This window comes from Mus caroli, unplaced genomic scaffold (assembly GCF_978045245.1).
Source record: "Mus caroli unplaced genomic scaffold, Mus_caroli_1 scaffold_11, whole genome shotgun sequence".
Taxonomy (NCBI): domain Eukaryota; kingdom Metazoa; phylum Chordata; class Mammalia; order Rodentia; family Muridae; genus Mus; species Mus caroli.
Genome location: NW_028227266.1, coordinates 11349100 through 11366557, shown reverse-complemented (window position 1 = coordinate 11366557; position 17458 = coordinate 11349100). Strand labels below are relative to the sequence as shown.

Genomic DNA, 17458 nt, shown 5'->3' with positions numbered 1-17458 from the left:
ATGAGCTTGTGACATCCTCAGCTTGTGACATGGCTCAGGCCAGCTCTGACTTTGTCCTGCAGACTTTTAAGCTGTGAGCAAGATGTCTGTAGCGGGAGGGCTTCCAGGGAGCACACATGGTCAGCATGTGCCTGTAGAAACAGAAGCCTGAGTTATGCTGCCTCTGTACAAGAGTTCCTGTTTCTTCTCAGAGCCTCTCTTTACCTCTTCGGGGGACCTGCACAGTGGCCTAACCTCTGATGGGACTTTGTCAGAATTCTCCAAATCCTGGCAAAGTTCCAATGATGTGGATCTCCCAGAGCTTGGGAGTTGTATCATTCATGTGGGAGTGGGGCAGGTTTGCATTGTTGTTGTGTATGTGATCTCAGAGTGGTATCCTAGAACATTAGGCTAACTGGTGGAAACCACAGAATCACATCCAGAGGGAATCAAGGAGTCCAGGCAGCTGTGCTCAGAGTCTTCTCCTGAGGTTGGAAATTCGTACCCATTCCTCTGTTTTCGGATGCCCGCTGTGCACAGGAGCTCACTATAACTCCCAGTGCTATTGCAAGGTTAAAGTGCAAGCATTTATCCCATACCACAGATCAGCAAGTGGCCTTGCTTTATAGCAGCCACTGTCTATGTAAAATTTAGAAATATGATTAACATTAACATGGTGTGCTCTTCCGGTGAAAAACATCTTTTTTCTTCCCCAGGTTCTAGCGGAATACCTGTGCGGCTGACTACAAATCTCTTTAATTTAGATTTGCCCCAGGATTGGCAGCTGTACCAGTACCATGTCACGTACAGCCCAGATTTAGCCTCTAGGAGGCTGAGGATTGCTTTGCTTTATAATCACAGCATACTCTCAGACAAGGCAAAAGCATTCGATGGTGCCAGCCTTTTCCTCTCAGAAAAGCTGGACCAAAAGGTACAGTATGGTCGGTATTTCACTGTATGTGTGTGTGTGTGTGCGCGCGCGTGCGTGTGCGTGCGTGTGTGTGTGTGTGTGTGTGTGTGTGTGTGAGAGAGAGAGAGAGAGAGAGAGAGAGAGAAAGAATTAATATATTTGCCTATTATATATGTGCAGAGAAGACCATTGACTTTCTTGACAGTTTGAAGGATTGTTTCCCTCCAGTTTTACTTTACACTGTCCTGTTCCCTTGCTTGGGAGCTAAAAGGTTTCCTAAGATGTCAGCAGCCATTTGATGCTCCATCAGGCTAATCATTCAAGAGCTGCAGATTCTTAATTTTTAAAATTAGATTATTTTTATTTACATTTCAAATGTTATCCCCTTTCCTAGTTTCCCCTCTGAAAATCCCTTATCCCCTCCCACCTCCTTCTGCTCCCCAACCCACCCACTCCCTCTTCCTGGCCCTGGCATTTCCCTACACTGGGGCATAGAACCTTCACAAGACCAAGGGCCTCTTCTCCCACGGATGGTTGACTAGGCCATCATTAGCTACATATGCAGCTAGAGACATGAGTCCCATCATGGTGGTTTAGTCCCAGGGAGCTCTGGGGGGTACTGGTTAGTTCATATTGTTGTTCTTCCTATGAAGCTGCAAAGCCCTTCAGCTCCTTGGGTACTTTCTCTAGCTCCTTCATTGGGGACCCTGTGCTCCATCCAATGGATGACTGTGAGCATCCACTTCTGTATTTGCCAGGCACTGGCAGAGCCTCTTAGGAGTCAGCCATATCAGGTTCCTGTCGAACTGCAGATTCTTAAGACAGCTGTCCTTAGAAACCTTCTCCAAGCAGGTGAGACCTCCAGAGTCACCATTTCCATGGCTCTAGAGCTCTGTATGCATTGACTCGATGCTCTTGCCCCTGTGCAGGCTGCCTGTGTGGCCAGATAACCCCATCAGCTCTGAATGTAGGGCTACCCTTTCTGTCGCCGTATCACTAATTGTAGGAAAGAGGTGTTGCTGATGCCGGTTCTAAGAGTGTTTGCAAAATGAGACCATTGGAGTAGTTAAATGTTTACCCCCACCTTCAGATTTCCAAGATTGTCAGTCCCCAGACAGCTATCAATATGCATGGCTCTCTCAATATTCTGTTTTAAAATAAGACTGGAGCTACTAAGAGAGAAAGGACCAGGTTTTTAAAAGTTAGTAGAACAGAGTTAGATCTCTGATGCTTCCATCAAGAGTGCTTAGTCAATGAGCTCAGCATTTTTAAGCACTATAGTGCCAATAGCATCCGTAAAAATTGATAGATTATAAGCAAGTCTTTATGCTTTTATCCAAGAAATAAGTTTTGAGTATTTCTCTATCCTTGTGAAGCCCCTGAAAGGTGTGATACCAAATGTCAGATCTGGTGGCTCAGAATATCCGAATCTGTGTGTTTAGAAACGTTTCTATTACCTTTCAAGTCCTTTGTCCAGTGATATGTGGGAAGCAAGGGACAGATCTTCTAATCCTCATGGAGTGTACTTCCAGTGTCTTGTCAGGATTAAGATCATCTTGTTCTTAGAGTCACTTTTATCGCGGTAGTTGGGAAATTCAGTGGTGTTAGAAGTCACGTGTGTGTCACTGGAATGGTCCAGTTTACCTCAGTTGTTCCTAGCCATGATAGAAAAATTCTGTTCTGTGCATGCCGGGAACATGTTAGCACTGCCTGCCACAGTTCAGAACTAGTGTGTAGTATGTGTCAAACACATTTCCATGCTGAGAACAGAGTCCAGTGAGGAGGCAGGCGACAAGATAGGCTGTAAGATAGAGCATGTGGCTTGTCTGGGATGCTGGCCTCATTTTCAGATTGAGTGATACTGGGTACAGAGAATTGTTGTGTCCTGACACTGTTATCATGAGCATCCTAAGGACTACATTGCTCTGCTCACCTTTCAATGGACTTGGGCATAATCCTGCACCCCTGCCAGTCTTCACATTTCTAGGGTGCATGTTACAGTTTGAAGAGTCTCTGCGTTACATTACCCTCCTGCCCATACTTCTGGAAGCCACCTCCCAGCTGCCTCCTGGTCTTCCAGTGTTTTCTACACTCCATCTGTCTGCTGGGAGGTACTATCATTAACATCTATTTGCTGACTTTGTATACATATAAGGAGCCTACTGTGTTCTTAGTGGAGTGTTAGCACCAAGGAAGAAGTAAAGATAGGGATATTTTTCTTTAAAAGGTTTCCAGCTTAACATCAGAGTTAGAAATAAACACAGTATGAGGCAGAATGGCATAAACACACTTAGTAATAATTAGCATTGAATCAGTATTCTTATTATACTGCATTTATTGAATAAATGTAGAGGTCTATGCCTGGGAGGTCTTCACATCAGTGTCACAGGATTATCCTATATGCTGCTTTTACATATGACTACAACACTACATTCATTCACCCTGTGCCCTGCCAGACTCTCCAATATGACACCACATGTTTTAACCCTATTGTCACTCAGAGAGCTTGAGGATCTTACCACAAAATCAGATCTCAGGGCACAGTGAAAAATGGATTCCTAGCAGGAGTCTTGGTGAGAGGATTGGCGTCTTAGGAAGGATCTCAGGGGCACAGAGATGGACAGTGGTCAGGGGCCTGGCCAAGTGAGAAGTGAGGCGAACATTTGAGAAACATTTGGTCATAGAGGGTTAGTTAGAGGGGGTAGAAGTAGCCCTGGAAAGAGGGAGAACTTTAAATGTCCTTTGAACACTGAAGGTAGGAAGAAGAATTTGTCTTCTTTCAGAGCACAGAACACTGCAGGAGAGTGTCCGGGACACATCCTGAAAGGAGTGGGAAGACTAGTGGAGTAGCCTGGGCAATGTGTCAAAAAGGGCTTGAAGAAAGATCCAAAGGTTTGTTCTCTATTTGACCTTTGTGGGAGCAGCTGGATTCGCTCCCACTTTAGAGATGGTGAGGAAGCCTCAGGCGTTGAAGCAGCTTCCTCTGGGTCTCACAGTGGCAGCTGCCAGAGTCTCTCCAGCATGGTAGCATCAGAACAGCGGAAATCACTGAGCCATTGCTGTGTCAGTGCACAGAGACCTGGGGCTTGCTCAGGTGGTGGGGGAAGGGAGGGGATGAGAACTGTGTGCGTGGAGCTTCCAGCCTGGGGACTGGAGGGTGCTGGTCCAGGAACAGATGGAGGAAGTACAGGAGCAGTTGGTGTTTGCTGAGCGGGGGAAGGAGGGGGAGAAGTGTTTGATGTTGGGAAGCTGTTGAGAAATACAGTTTCCCAGACTGCCTGTTGCCAACTCCTTCAGCTCTTCACCTCAAAACCATTGTTGGCCACATCCTTTGTCTGCAGTCCCTGTGGGGCTGGGAGCAGGATGTCCCTCCTGCTCCTGCTTATAGACAGCTCATCTTGACCTTGGTGAGGTCTCTGTAGCTGTTGCCATTTCTGTGTGAGTCATCTGAGGCCAGGAATCTCCTTAATGCAGTATCCCACGCCATGTGGAGGGACGGGTCTCTCTCTGCATCTATGCAGTCCAGATCCGATTCTAAAACTGACACTGGTAACTAGAAGAACAGAGGTGAGATACACAGATGCTTGATAATGAGCTGCCCGATAGATATTTATTGACATGAGTTCTGTATGTTTGTAGTTGAAAAATCCTGTACTGGGCCTTACCTGATTTAGAGGGTTGTTTTTTGTTTGATTGTTTGTTTTGTTTTGGGGTTTTATTTTTTTTTTGCTGTTTAAAGCTTTATTTTTAATTATATATGGTGTGTGTGCGTGTGTGTGCGCGTGTGTGTGCGCGCGTGTGCGTGCATGCGCAAACCTCCTCAGATCGCGTGGAGCTGGAGTCACAGGCAGTTGTGCGAAGCCCACTGTGAGTGCTAAGAACGAAACTCCTCTGCAGAAACAAGATGACTTCAAGCCGTCTCTCCAGCCTTCGGTGGCTTGGAATTTTCTTTAGTTGATGACGCAAATAGGGCCTATGCCCGCGTTTTTTATGTTGCTAGACGCTTCCTTCTAGCCAAGCCCCAAGGCTTTTGTCAGCTTTTTGTAGGCTCTTAGTAAAAGAATGAAATTTCCCACCCCAGCCCCCATGTTTTCTCTCCTCCCCTTGTCTTTCTCTTCCTCCTGCCTGATCCGTTTCCCTTGAGGACTTCCCCTCCCCAGCTTTTCTGCTTTGTGAATAAGCTTTTGGAGGAATTTTTCAGGAATTTAAGACCTTGGAAGGGGCCAGTCTGCATCCTCCTAAATGCAATATATTCATTGCTTTCCTATACGGACATTTGTGGGATTTTCTTGTGGGGATATCTTTAGCAGACTTTTACCATAATTTGATCCCCAGATGTGGATTGGATTATTGCACACGCTAACACCTGTAGCTCTGGTGTTGTTAGTGTACATGCGGCCACTTTATAGTATTTGTGTTCCACACACTTGAGGGTAAGCCATGCCTCTTCCCTACCTCCTTTCCCCAGGTCACAGAACTGACAAGTGAAACGCAAAGAGGTGAGACTATAAAGATAACGCTCACCCTAACGAGCAAGCTCTTCCCAAACTCCCCTGTGTGCATTCAGTTCTTCAATGTCATCTTCAGAAAGTAAGTGGCTTGATCTTGATACAGTCTGGGTATTAACTCGATCAACCGCTGTGCTGGCTGGGCGAGTGGCGTGCCAGCAGTGAGGTGGGATACCATCTATCTCAGTAACTAGCCTTACCCCAGAGTTGGCCACAATGTTTTTAGTCTTTCATTCCTCATGCCCTGCCCCACTCTGACCCCAGACCCCACACCCCCACATAGCACTGTGTGTGTCAGGATGCTTGTTACAGAGATGCCAGTCACACTTTTGCTCCACAGCAGCCTGGGGAGGAGGAAGTCAGGAAATTTGGGGCTTTCCAGACTCCTGTGCTCTGGTGAGGGGACAACAGCAGCCGGAGTGTGGAAGGTGCTTTCCAGTGTGTTTGACCACAGTGCTCCTTGCTCACTGCGGCAGCACTGTTAACACAAACCCTTACCTTACAGATGGGAGACTGGCTTCGGTGACAGCTGTAGCCAGATCATCAGAGTTGTCACTCTGGGGTTCTGACTCAGGCTGCTTACATTTCCCCATGCACTTGACACTCTCACCCGTTCCCAGAGATTCCCAGGATCGATAGTTGCTGAAGATAGTGTCACCATGATGTGGGCACCCAGGGTGCCTCTTCCTTCTGAAATAGGGAGGGGTCACAAGAGCCCCATGTGTGGCCTTATTGTTATAGTTACCTGGAATCACAGTTATACAGAGTTGACTGTGTTACTGTAGTTAAGTGTTTAAATATGCCGACAACATTATTTTAAAGTATGAAGTTATAGTTTTTACAAATATATTGCTCTGGTTGTGCATACTTGCCTTAGTGTGTGTGGAGGCCAGAGGTCAGCCTCTTCTGTTGGCTTTCTTCTCCCCTGTAGGAGACAAATCCTTGTTATTGCTAACTGCTGCTTCAGCCAGGCTCACTGTCCCATAGCTTTAGAGGGTTTCCCTGTGTCTGCTTCCCATCTCCCCATAGAAAAACTGGGGTTTTACTCCCTGTAACACTGTGTCCGGCTTTACTTGGTTCTGGAGATCCAGACTCAGGTCTTCATGCCCATGGATGAGCACTTCATTCACTGAGCCATCTCCTCAGCCCCAAATGTTGAATTACACTGTTGTGAGTATTACAGAGGTTTCAAAACTATACTTCCAGGATCTTTAAAAAGTTGAGTATGTACCAAATTGGACGGAACTTCTATAAGCCTTCAGAACCAGTGGAGATCCCTCAGTACAAGTAGGTTTGTTTATATTTTCTGTTCCTGTAAAACTGTTAGATATAAGTGGTGCTCTGCCTCTGGTGAAGGCTTGAGTGTCTGGAATACGGAATGCAATGCGTTTTTGTAATTTTCAAGTGTTCTTTTGTTTATTTTATTTTGTCTTAGGGAAGAGTGAACCCAGTGTGAAGTGAGAAGTTTGTGTTCTCTGGTTATTTCATTAGGTCATAACATTCTAGAAGGGACTCAGAATTCAGTTTCCTGTGGATAGTCAGCAATAAAAGCAGAATGTGTTGTTCTGAAACATATCTGGTCCTGTCCCCCACTGAAAAGGAGGTTGTTAGCACTGTAACAGTGAGTTTTGGCTCCCTGCGGATCGCACGCTCATACCTGCCCAGGAACTATGGATCCTTGAATGAAACACACACACATATTAGCTTATTTTTAAACGTCTTGGCTACCTCAGGCTCAGCGGGGGAAGTGGTCAGTTGCCACCAACCCGAAATCTCACATGGCTGCTTGGCTTTATCGCCTGCTGCGACTGTGTCCCATCCTTCTCTGAGTCATGGTGAATCTGCCCATTCCTCTCTGTGTCCTCACCCTCACATCTCTAAGGGTCCCACCTTGTGCTTAACCATTGGCCATTGGCATCTTTATTGATCCATCAAAAACCATCTGGGAGCGAGGACCTTTACTGTTTGGACACACAGATTCTCAATTGAATCAAAGTGTTAGAACCAATGTCCGACAAGCACAGCCAGGGCATCTGACAGAGGTTCTGGTGAGCACCGTACAGCACCCAGGGCAGCTCCTGACAAACATACAGGGTCCAAAGTGTCAGGGCTCAGCTTGAAATTCTGACTCACTAGGATTTTACCCTAAGTCTATGTTTAAAGAAACTCCAGATGAAAAAACCCAATGTTTTCAGCCTGTAACTGGAATAAAGGACACCGAAGAAAAAACAAAAAGCCAAACTAAGAAAACATCCCCTCTGGAGAAGTAGAGCAGAAGCCCAACATGTTAGAGTCTCTCTAGAGTTTCTGGTAGTACATTTCTAACATTAAAAATATTGTTTTCTTGTTGTTCTTTACGTGTTGTTGAAGATTGTCCCTGTGGCCTGGGTTTGCCATTTCTGTGTCTCACTTTGAAAGCAAACTCCTATTCAATGCTGACGTGAACTACAAAGTCCTCCGCAATGAGACCGTTCTGGACTTCATGACTGATCTCTGCCTCAGAACTGGCATGTCTTGCTTCACCGAGACGTGCCACAAACAACTAGTGGGGCTCATTGTCCTTACCAGGTAAGAGTTGGTCCCTGATGGCTATCTAGGACACACATTTATGAGTGTTTGGGATCCAGAGTGTTCTTAACACATTGGCTAGAGAACGTGGCTCTGTGTGTGTGTGTGTGTGTGTGTGTGTGTGTGTGTGTGTGTGTGAAAGAGACAGCTAAAGAGAGAGAGACAGACTGACAGAGACTGAGACTGAGACTGAGACTGAGACAGACCCAGACCCAGACCCAGACCCAGACCCAGACCCAGACCCAGACCCAGACCCAGACCCAGACCCAGACCCAGACCCAGACCCAGACCCAGACCCAGACACAGACACAGACACAGACACAGACACAGACACAGACACAGACACAGACAGACACAGACACAGACACAGACACAGACACAGACAGACACAGACACAGACACAGACACAGACACAGACACAGACACAGACACAGACACAGACACAGACACAGACACAGTCACAGACACAGACACAGACACAGACACAGACACAGACACAGACACAGACACAGACACAGACACAGACACAGACACAGACACAGACACAGACACAGACACAGACACAGACACAGACACAGACACAGACACAGACACAGACACAGACACAGACACAGACACCACAGACACAGACACCACAGACACAGACCCAGACCCAGACCCAGACCCAGACCCAGACCCAGACCCAGACCCAGACCCAGACCCAGACCCAGACCCAGACCCAGACCCAGACCCAGACACAGACCCAGACACAGACACAGACACAGACACAGACACAGACACAGACAGACACAGACACAGACACAGACACAGACACAGACAGACACAGACACAGACACAGACACAGACACAGACACAGACACAGACACAGACACAGACACAGACAGACTTGGCTCAACCTTAGAGAAGGCCTGTTTGTTCCCTGTAGTCACAACTGACTTCTGGGCCATCCCAGGTCAACATGGCTATCTATGCTCTCTTGCCATCTTCTGCCTGGCCTTCAGCAGCCTGCAGTTTGTTGTTCCAATACTTCTACCTAGTACTTAGTGTCTGGTTCCCCCTTTCAGATATCTGCCTCCCCAAACCTAGCTCTGAAGCTCCCGAGGTCCCCACTTGTCCACTCTGTTAGAACCGTCCACCCTCCTCTGGCCACTCCCCGTAGTGCTTTGCTTAGGCCCTTCCTGGTCATTGCATTGTGTAACATGAGAGTATGTACACTCCACTGCTGTCCCCTGGAGAGTCTGAGGCCCTTGAAGCAAGCTTTTAGGTTTAGGGCTGCAATTTGCCTTCAGTGATCACTGTGCCAAATCAAACATTGACAGGTTAGGCATCTTCCTAGGATCTCCAAAGCTTGTCAAAGACTTCCTGGACCATCCCAGTGACTAGCCTGGTATGGACTCTCATCTCAGCAGAGGGGCAGCCCAGCCAGTTTCACCTTGCCAGGCACAGGAGCTGTCCCCCTGCCCTCTCAGGTATATTTTGATACATTGGTTTACTGCACTCTTTCAGAGACACCTTTTAAGGTACCTAGAGCTCTAGGAAGCCTGCCTTGGAGGTGTCTGCTGTAGCCCAGGGCACAGGAGAGCATAGTGCTGAGAGGGAAGGGGCACTTGGAATTGCCTAACCCACTGGTTCTTCAGTTTTGCTAAAGGTCAATCCAAGGAGAGGTTAACATGGGAACTGTGTGATTGGCCAGCTGTGTTGATATTTGTCATCATAAAGACTAGCTGGGGTTGATCTGTGACACCAGGGGAGGGCATGGACGCTGAATAGAACACTACCATTGGAACATTTGAGAATGACTTACCTAGGGGTAGAGTCTAGCTGAGTCCAACACTTTGGAGTACGGCTTGCTGAATATGTCTGCTGGAATGTGGAGATCTTCCTGTGTACTGAAGCGTTCACACTCTTCTCTGTTGAGAGCTGATCCTGCTGCACAAAGATGTGACTATGCATGTAGTATCTTCCATAATGTCAGGCATGGATCTTGTATTTTGAATTTACTCAAGATTGTGGTGTGGTAGCCATGTACCTAAGGTGATTTGGCAAAGTGCTTTCTAAGTGTCTCAACTTTACCAGATACAACAACAAAACATATCGTATCGATGACATTGACTGGTCTGTGAAGCCCACACAGGCCTTTCAGAAGCGGGACGGCTCAGAGGTCACGTATATGGATTACTACAAGCAGGTAGGAGTGGTTCCTCTTGTCTCTTTTATCTTAGCCTAGATAGAGACAGCCTTCTCTGTTTTAGTCACTTTTCTTGTGGTTGTAACCTCTCCAACAAACAGTTTAAGGGGGGCCTGGTTTCTTCTGGTTTATAGTGCCAGTGGATCCTTCTACCCTAGGGAGGAGGCGGGAAGCTGTCTGGACACACTGCACAGAGTGACCAGAAGTGGAGCTGACCTAAAGCCTCAGGACTGCCTGGCCTGCCCAATGACCTACTTCACCTTCTAAAGCTTTTACCACCTTCTAAAACAACATTTCCAGTTGGGTATCAAATGTTCAAATACAGGAGTTCGAAGATGTAGACCACAACACTATTCCTTCCAGAAAATTCCCCTGTCAGGGTGAGCCTACCTCACACATACTCACTCTCTTGCTTGTCCCTTCCGCACCCTCATTGTCTCTGGCTTGGCTAAGCTCCTCACTCCATTTCCTATTTTCTTTCTTCTGTAGCGATTGGCCTTAACATCAGATCTGATCATGTCACACCTAAGCTTTAAAGTTTCCAGGAGTTCATTGTCTTAGGAGTCAGTTGTAAACTTCCTCATGATGCTCTGGTCTGGTCACAGCAATCTCCCCCATGCCCCTCCCATACTCACCCCTCTGCTCCTGGCCTTTTGTGGCTCTTGACTCTGTTTCTCCCCCTGCATGTTCATGCGCATGCTTCCCCTTCCTGGATATCTCTTTAAATCAGGCAAGCAGTGAACAGCCTTCAGTTCCCAGGCGGGCAGCAAGTCCCCTGGGAGCCTGAGGTGCCTCCAGGAGGTGTGCATTCCTTGAACTCTGGCCTCATTGTTGGGAGCAGGGCAGGAGCAGTCCACCCTCCCCCTGAACATTTGTCTCCTCAAGTCACATTTTGAACTATTTTTGGAAATCTTGGGTTATTAGCTGAGTTCTATCCCATGGCAGACACTCGAGAGCAATCTTGCTGTCCCTGGAAGCCCCCTGTTCATTTACCACAGTTGTGTGGACCTCGCCTTCCAGGTTTCTGGTAGAAGTGTCTTCCCTCTCAAATCTCACAGAGGAATTGAAAATCAAAAATGAGACTTGTGTCCTTGGTCCTCACACTTCTCCTGGACAAGTGCCTTCTTCCTTTGCCACTTTTGGAAAATGGCTGTGATGATTCCAAGTCCTCTGAAGTTCTTCCTTCTGGGGGTGTCATTGGTCATGCATCTGGCTTTGTCATTACAGAAATAGCTCTGTGAAGGTCAAAGCTGTGCAACTGTTTTCAGCCTACGCAGCTTTCCATGGCTTTCGTTTCTCTTATTTATCAGTAATTATTTTGTTTTCTCATGAATAGATAATTACATATCTCCATGATGTTTATTTGGGACATTTATACATCATCTCCCTGAGATTGTTGTGTTGAATAAAGGAAATGCAGCACAGAAAGGGACACACAACACAGTTCTTCTTTGGAATAGGGAACAGTTGGATCCACTGACTTAGCCAGTAGAACAGAGGTTGCCAGAAGCCAGAAGTGGCAGAGAGAGATGAAAGAGATTGGCTGATGGAGAAGGCACAGTCAGAATGGCAGGGGTAGAAAGAGATGTGAGAGGTTGGCTGATGGAGAAAGCACAGTCAGACAGGAGGAATGCATTCTGGTATTCCAGGCTGAAGAAGATGGAGCTTGCTTTTGGCTACTTTGTGGGTTCTTCTTTCTTCCACTGTTCTCCATCCCCTCAACACCCCAACAATAGACAGGAGAGAGGAAAGGAAAGAAATCCCTGAATAAAGTCGGGGGCCAGAAAGCGGTGATGTTAGACTACTTGGGGCAAGTTTGAGCTTCACTATCAGGATACCTATTTCTTTGTCTTGTTTCTTCTTTGTGCACGACTACTTAACAAACAGAGACCAACAGCAACCAACAACCCACCAACCTCTCAGGGGCCAAGCATTTGCATGCCCTCTAAAATGTCCCCAGAATTCCAAATGTCACACAGTCATAGAAACTATTTGTAGCTGGGAAAATCATGCCCCTGCTAGAGCACGAGGCAAATCATAGTCAGCTACTGTGAACAAACTGAAGCAGCCCCATCTCCCATACAATCTTCCACACCTGGGGTTAAAATGAAAACATATTCCCATGATACTTCTGTGTTTTGCAAAGAAACCAAAATTTTGAAATTGTCACTACAGGGGAAGGCTGACTGCAGTTAACAACACCATATTGTATATTACAGTGACATTAGGTCTCTGAGAACATGGCCTCCTGTTGACCTGATCCCTGCCTTACTTGACCCCTGCATCACATCCTTTGTGGCTTTCCTCTGAGTCTCAGATTGATCTGTATCAGTCTCTTTTGACATTTTCTTCTTCCTTCTCCTCAAGAACTGCCATTCACTGTGGCTCCTAGAAAGGCTGCTCTCTCCATTGTTGTTTGAGACTGCTCAGACCCAGTAAGTTTGCTGTGCCCCTTGTTAGGGTTTCTTTGCTGCAGTGAAACACCATGACCAAAAAACAAATTGGGGAAGAAAGGGTTTATTTAGCTTACACTTCCATATTGCTGTTCCTCATCAAAGGAAGTCATGACAGGAAGTCAAACTGGGTAGGAACCTAGGGAGGCAGAAACTGATACAGAAGCTATTGGAGGGGTGCTGCTTACTGGCTTGCTTTGCTTATTTTTGTTTGTTTGTTTTTTTAATAAAACCCAGGACCACCAGCCCAGGGATGGGATCATCCAAAGTGAGCTGGGCCCACCCCATCAATCACTGATTAAAAAAATACCCTACAGGTGGATTATATGGAAGCATTCTTTTTATAGAGGTTCCTCCATTCAGGAAACACTACTTTGTGTGTCAGGTTGATATTAAGACTAGCCAGTACACCACAATTCCTGCATTAGACTAGCCAGTACCTCCATTCTTGCATCAGACTAGCCAGCACACTCATTCCTGCATTAGACTAGCCAGCACCCCATTCCTGCATTAGACTAGCCAGCACACTCATTCCTGCATTAGACTAGCCAGCACCCCATTCCTGCATTAGACTAGCCAGCACACTCATTCCTGCATGGGATTAGCCAGCACCCCCATTCCTGCATGGAACTAGCCAGCACCCCCATTCCTACATTAGACTAGCCAGTGCACCCCATTCCTGCATTAGAGTAGCAAGCACACTCATTCCTGCATTAGACTCACCAGCACACCTCCTTATTGCCTAGCACACTCACTACCATGTCCTCAACATTTTATTTGCTTAAGTGCCCTGTGGGTGTCTCAGTCAGATATTGTTCACTCCCCTATTTCTCCTTAGGATTTTGAGTTTCAGGTGGAAAATCCTTTTGCTGTCCTCTCTCTCCTCTTAGCCTCATTCTCCTGCACCAGTGCATCACCTCCTCAGTCGCATGCACACACTAAACTCAGGGTTTAGTAAGGGGCCTATCTAAGCTCACTGCCATGGAGTCCTATCTTTTCCGTGGTGTAGTGTAAGCAGTGCACACAGTAATGATGCATCCAGGCCCTTTAGCCTGACACCTGGATGTTGTGAGCACAAGCAGGTGGTAGAGACCCTTGCTACCTTCCTCTTCTTTACCTCTAAATCAGAGCTTGGGTTGTCCTCTCGTTTAGCCTCCCCCCTCGGCATCCTCCAGCTCATCCTTCCTGCTGTATCCCAGTGTGCTTGCTAGTCACTAATAGCCCAGTTTCCATGCACGTTCCTAGCTGATACCTGCATGGAACAGACTGTACCTGTCCTTTCTATCACTAGATTGTAGATTCAGCTTCAGTATCATGTGTTACCTCATCTGTTACAAGCTTTCTCATTGTACTTTCTGTAAGAGGTGAGCATGCACCGGCCTGCATCAGTGCATTGCATTGCTCCTGGGGCACGTTCTCCTTAGACCAGAGATGTCCTTGGGAATCCTGGCTGTACAGTAGCTTGTAAGGTATTTGTGCATGATATGTACTCTTTGTGTGTGCATAAAACCCACACTTTGTTAAACGGTTGGGTCTCTGTACTGCATCAGTGAACTGAACAAATCTCTTTTAGGACCTGTCCTTCTGTAACATGGAGGGAAAGGCCTGGTCCTTTTTTGTGCTGAGTTGGCATGTTCTGTGTAGTTATGGAGGGAAGGAAACAAAGTCACGTCAGGTTTCAAAATGTCCTCCTTTCTAAACTAGGAAATACATACTACATTTCTGTTAAATTTCTGTTAAAACGTGTTAAGAAAAATATTTGAAAATTCTTAGAAAATTGGAGCCAGGGAGGAGGTAAAAGCTCCCTTAGGACAGCCATTCTGGAGAGCTGTGCCATGGTAGAAGACCCTTCCCAATGTGGCCTGGATTTGGAGGTCCTTCTGTGGGGGGGGCTCTGTTACTCTTGCATGTTCTCCATTCTTGGGCTCTCCCTCCTTCATGAAGCCCCCTGACTTGGCAGCTCTAGCCCAGCACCCAGTGGTGTAGCACTGAGTGAGGGTAAAGTCCCAGGCTTCAGGAACCACACTAGGGTCTGTCCCCATGGGTGTGGTCTGTAATGTGTGTGGCTTTGCTATGTAGATAATGTAGTCACCAAAAAAGCCAAGAACTGTGTCTACCTCAGTTCCTGAGAGGAAGAAGGTGCTCCAGCCATCTATACTGAATTAATGACTTTTGTAAAGACTCTTGATAAAGGCTTCCCTGACCATCTCCTCACAATATTTGCTGTGCTCACAACTGTAATCTTGTATTCCTGAATTGGTTTTAATTTTTAAAAAAAAGTCCTTATGGGACCAGAGAAAAGTTTGCATCTAATGCCCTTAATTTTAACTGTGATGGTCAGTAAAACATAATTCCCAGGTTGTTTTGTAGATTATAATTTTATAATTCCAGTCATGTTATTAGTTGTACTAGAAATTAGTATTAGTTATAATTTGCCTTTGGAAATAAACCTTTGGCAAGGTGAAATGAAAGTGTAGGAAGGGAGGGCGTGGAGCACTGAGTGAAGCACTAAGAGTTCATCATAGACCACACAGCCAGCATGGGTTTGACCTGCAGGACTTGTGAACTCCCTGACAGTCTCATTTCATAGAAGAAGAAAAGTGGACGGAAGGGCCCAAATTCCCCTCGTCAGTTCTGGGCTGCATCTACTCTGATACACAGTGCCATCCTGGGTATCAAAGACACTTTTGTTCTTTTGAGAAACTGAGTAGAGTATAATCTTGGCCTGCAATGTGTGCGTAGATATTGTTAAGGGGAATTGAGGTTATTTAAGCATGTGCTTCAAACATTTATGATGTGTATATAGCTGAAGACTGCTCTGAATCCGAAGGAAACCTAGAGGAAGCAGGGCAATTAAGTCTTAAAACTGGTGTTGCAGTGTAAAAGATAATAAAGGGCCAGTGAATAGCTCAGCAGTAAAGACTCCATGCTAAGCCTGAATGGTTTGAGTTTGAATTTTTAGGATTTCAATAATGGAAGAAGACAACAGAGTCCACAATTGCGTCATCATACAAATGAATTTACACACACACACAAACACAAACGCACGTACTACACCGCAGTAAATTAGAATGTAATTTAAAATAAAGTATAATTGAAGGTATAAAAGATGAGTTGTGAAAGAAAGTAGTAAAAAGATTTACTTAGCGACTCATTTGGGGATTTGTGTTGCTTGTAACCAAGGATGCCCCTCTGCTCTGTATCCGTGCTTGCTACTCCGTCATTAATCTTGTATTTTACAGCAATATGATATCACCTTATCTGACCTAAATCAGCCAGTGCTTGTCAGTCTGTTGAAAAGAAAGAGGAATGATAACTCTGAGCCTCAGATGGTCCACCTGATGCCAGAGCTCTGCTTTCTCACAGGTAAATTCTGTGTCAAGCTCCACTCCTCCTTGCTTTAGCTGACTGCCAACGTGTTCCTATAGCTAGGGGGCAAGCGACCCTTAAGGAGCTTAAGCAAAGTTTGGCCAAGTGCGAGAATGAAGCACCCTCAGAGTCTCTCTCTCTTGTGCATCATCCATGAAACCCTGATGGCAGATCTGCCTCCGGATACTTTCTAGAGGCTCAGGTGCCTTTTTGCTGTGTTTTTGGAGTTTACTAGTAGAGGAAATCATAATATGACCCCCCCCCCCTTTTTTTGGTCCAAGCTATTTTGTTAGAGTGAGACCAAAATGACTCTTATTTTCTTCATGTACCAAAAAGCAATTCTCACTGCACAGAAGAGCCTGCCTGAATGTTGATTTATACTCTATAGTAGAACCTGCCTGATTGTCAATAAACACTATATAGTAGAGCCTTCCTGAGTGTCAGTACACACCAAATCATAGAGCCTGCCTGATTGGTGCTTCACACTATGTAGTAGAGCCTGCCTGAGTATCAGTACACACCAAAGCACAGAGCCTGCCTGAGAGTCTGCAGTGCTGTTAGCAGTATTCACATGACTGAGTCTGTGCTACTTAAAGTGCTTTTGCCATAAATACTTGTTTTGTGGACAGACAGCAGTGGAATCCAGTGTCTGAAAGGAGGGTGTTCCTTCTCAGTGGCTTTCTGACCTGGAAGCTCTGAAGATCTGACATGTAGTAGCCCCTGACCACGTAACTTTATTGAAAACTTGAAATGTTACTAGCCCTCCCCACCAATAAATAGAAATAAGATATGCTATGGATGAAAAGCACGGGCCAGATTCTGAAGGTTTGGTATTTAAAATATTAACTGGTAATATTTTAAAATATATGTCTCATTTTTAAATATGGATCAAATACTGGATTAAATACTTAATACTACTTGAAATAATTGCATACCCATCATTTTTCCTTTTTAGAAACTTGACTACTAGAAAACTTTCAAGCCGCATATGTATCAAAAGATGGCCTAGTTGGCCATCACTGGAAAGAGAGGCCCATTGGACTTGCAAACTTTATATGCCCCAGTATAGGGGAATGCCAGGGCCAAAAAATGGGAATGGGTGGGTAGGGAAGTGGTGGGTAGGGTATGGGGGACTTTTGGGATAGCATTGGAAATGTAATTGAGGAAAATACGTAATAAAAAATATTAAAAAAATAAATAAATAGAAAAAAAAGATGTATTTATTTATTTAATGTTAGGTACATTGGTATTTTGCCTGCACGTTTCTCTGTGTGAGGTTGTTAGATGCCCTGGAACTGGAATTACAGACAGTTGTTAACCACCTGTGGGGACTAGGAATTGAACCCAGATCCTCTGTAAAAGCAGCCAGTGCTCTTTAAGTGTGTTTCTGGCACCCAAGGACGTCAGAAGAGGGAGTTGAATCCCCTAGGAGTTATATATGGTTGTGAGCTGTCATGTGGGTACTGGAAATCAATCCTGGGTC

The 17458-nt window shown here is 45.8% G+C and overlaps 1 protein-coding gene across 3 annotated transcripts in view; it reads left to right on the top strand.

Annotated features, from left to right (window-relative positions):
* Piwil4 (piwi like RNA-mediated gene silencing 4) overlaps positions 1-17458 on the top strand; it is a 39975-nt gene that overhangs the window by 5524 nt on the left and 16993 nt on the right. For all 3 annotated transcript variants that reach the window (XM_029482019.1, XM_029482018.1, XM_029482020.1), the window contains 6 exons: positions 696-910; positions 5358-5479; positions 6604-6684; positions 7768-7965; positions 10042-10153; positions 15849-15972. In XM_029482019.1, the coding sequence (XP_029337879.1) occupies positions 696-910; positions 5358-5479; positions 6604-6684; positions 7768-7965; positions 10042-10153; positions 15849-15972 (852 nt within the window). The remainder of the gene's footprint in view (positions 1-695; positions 911-5357; positions 5480-6603; positions 6685-7767; positions 7966-10041; positions 10154-15848; positions 15973-17458) is intronic.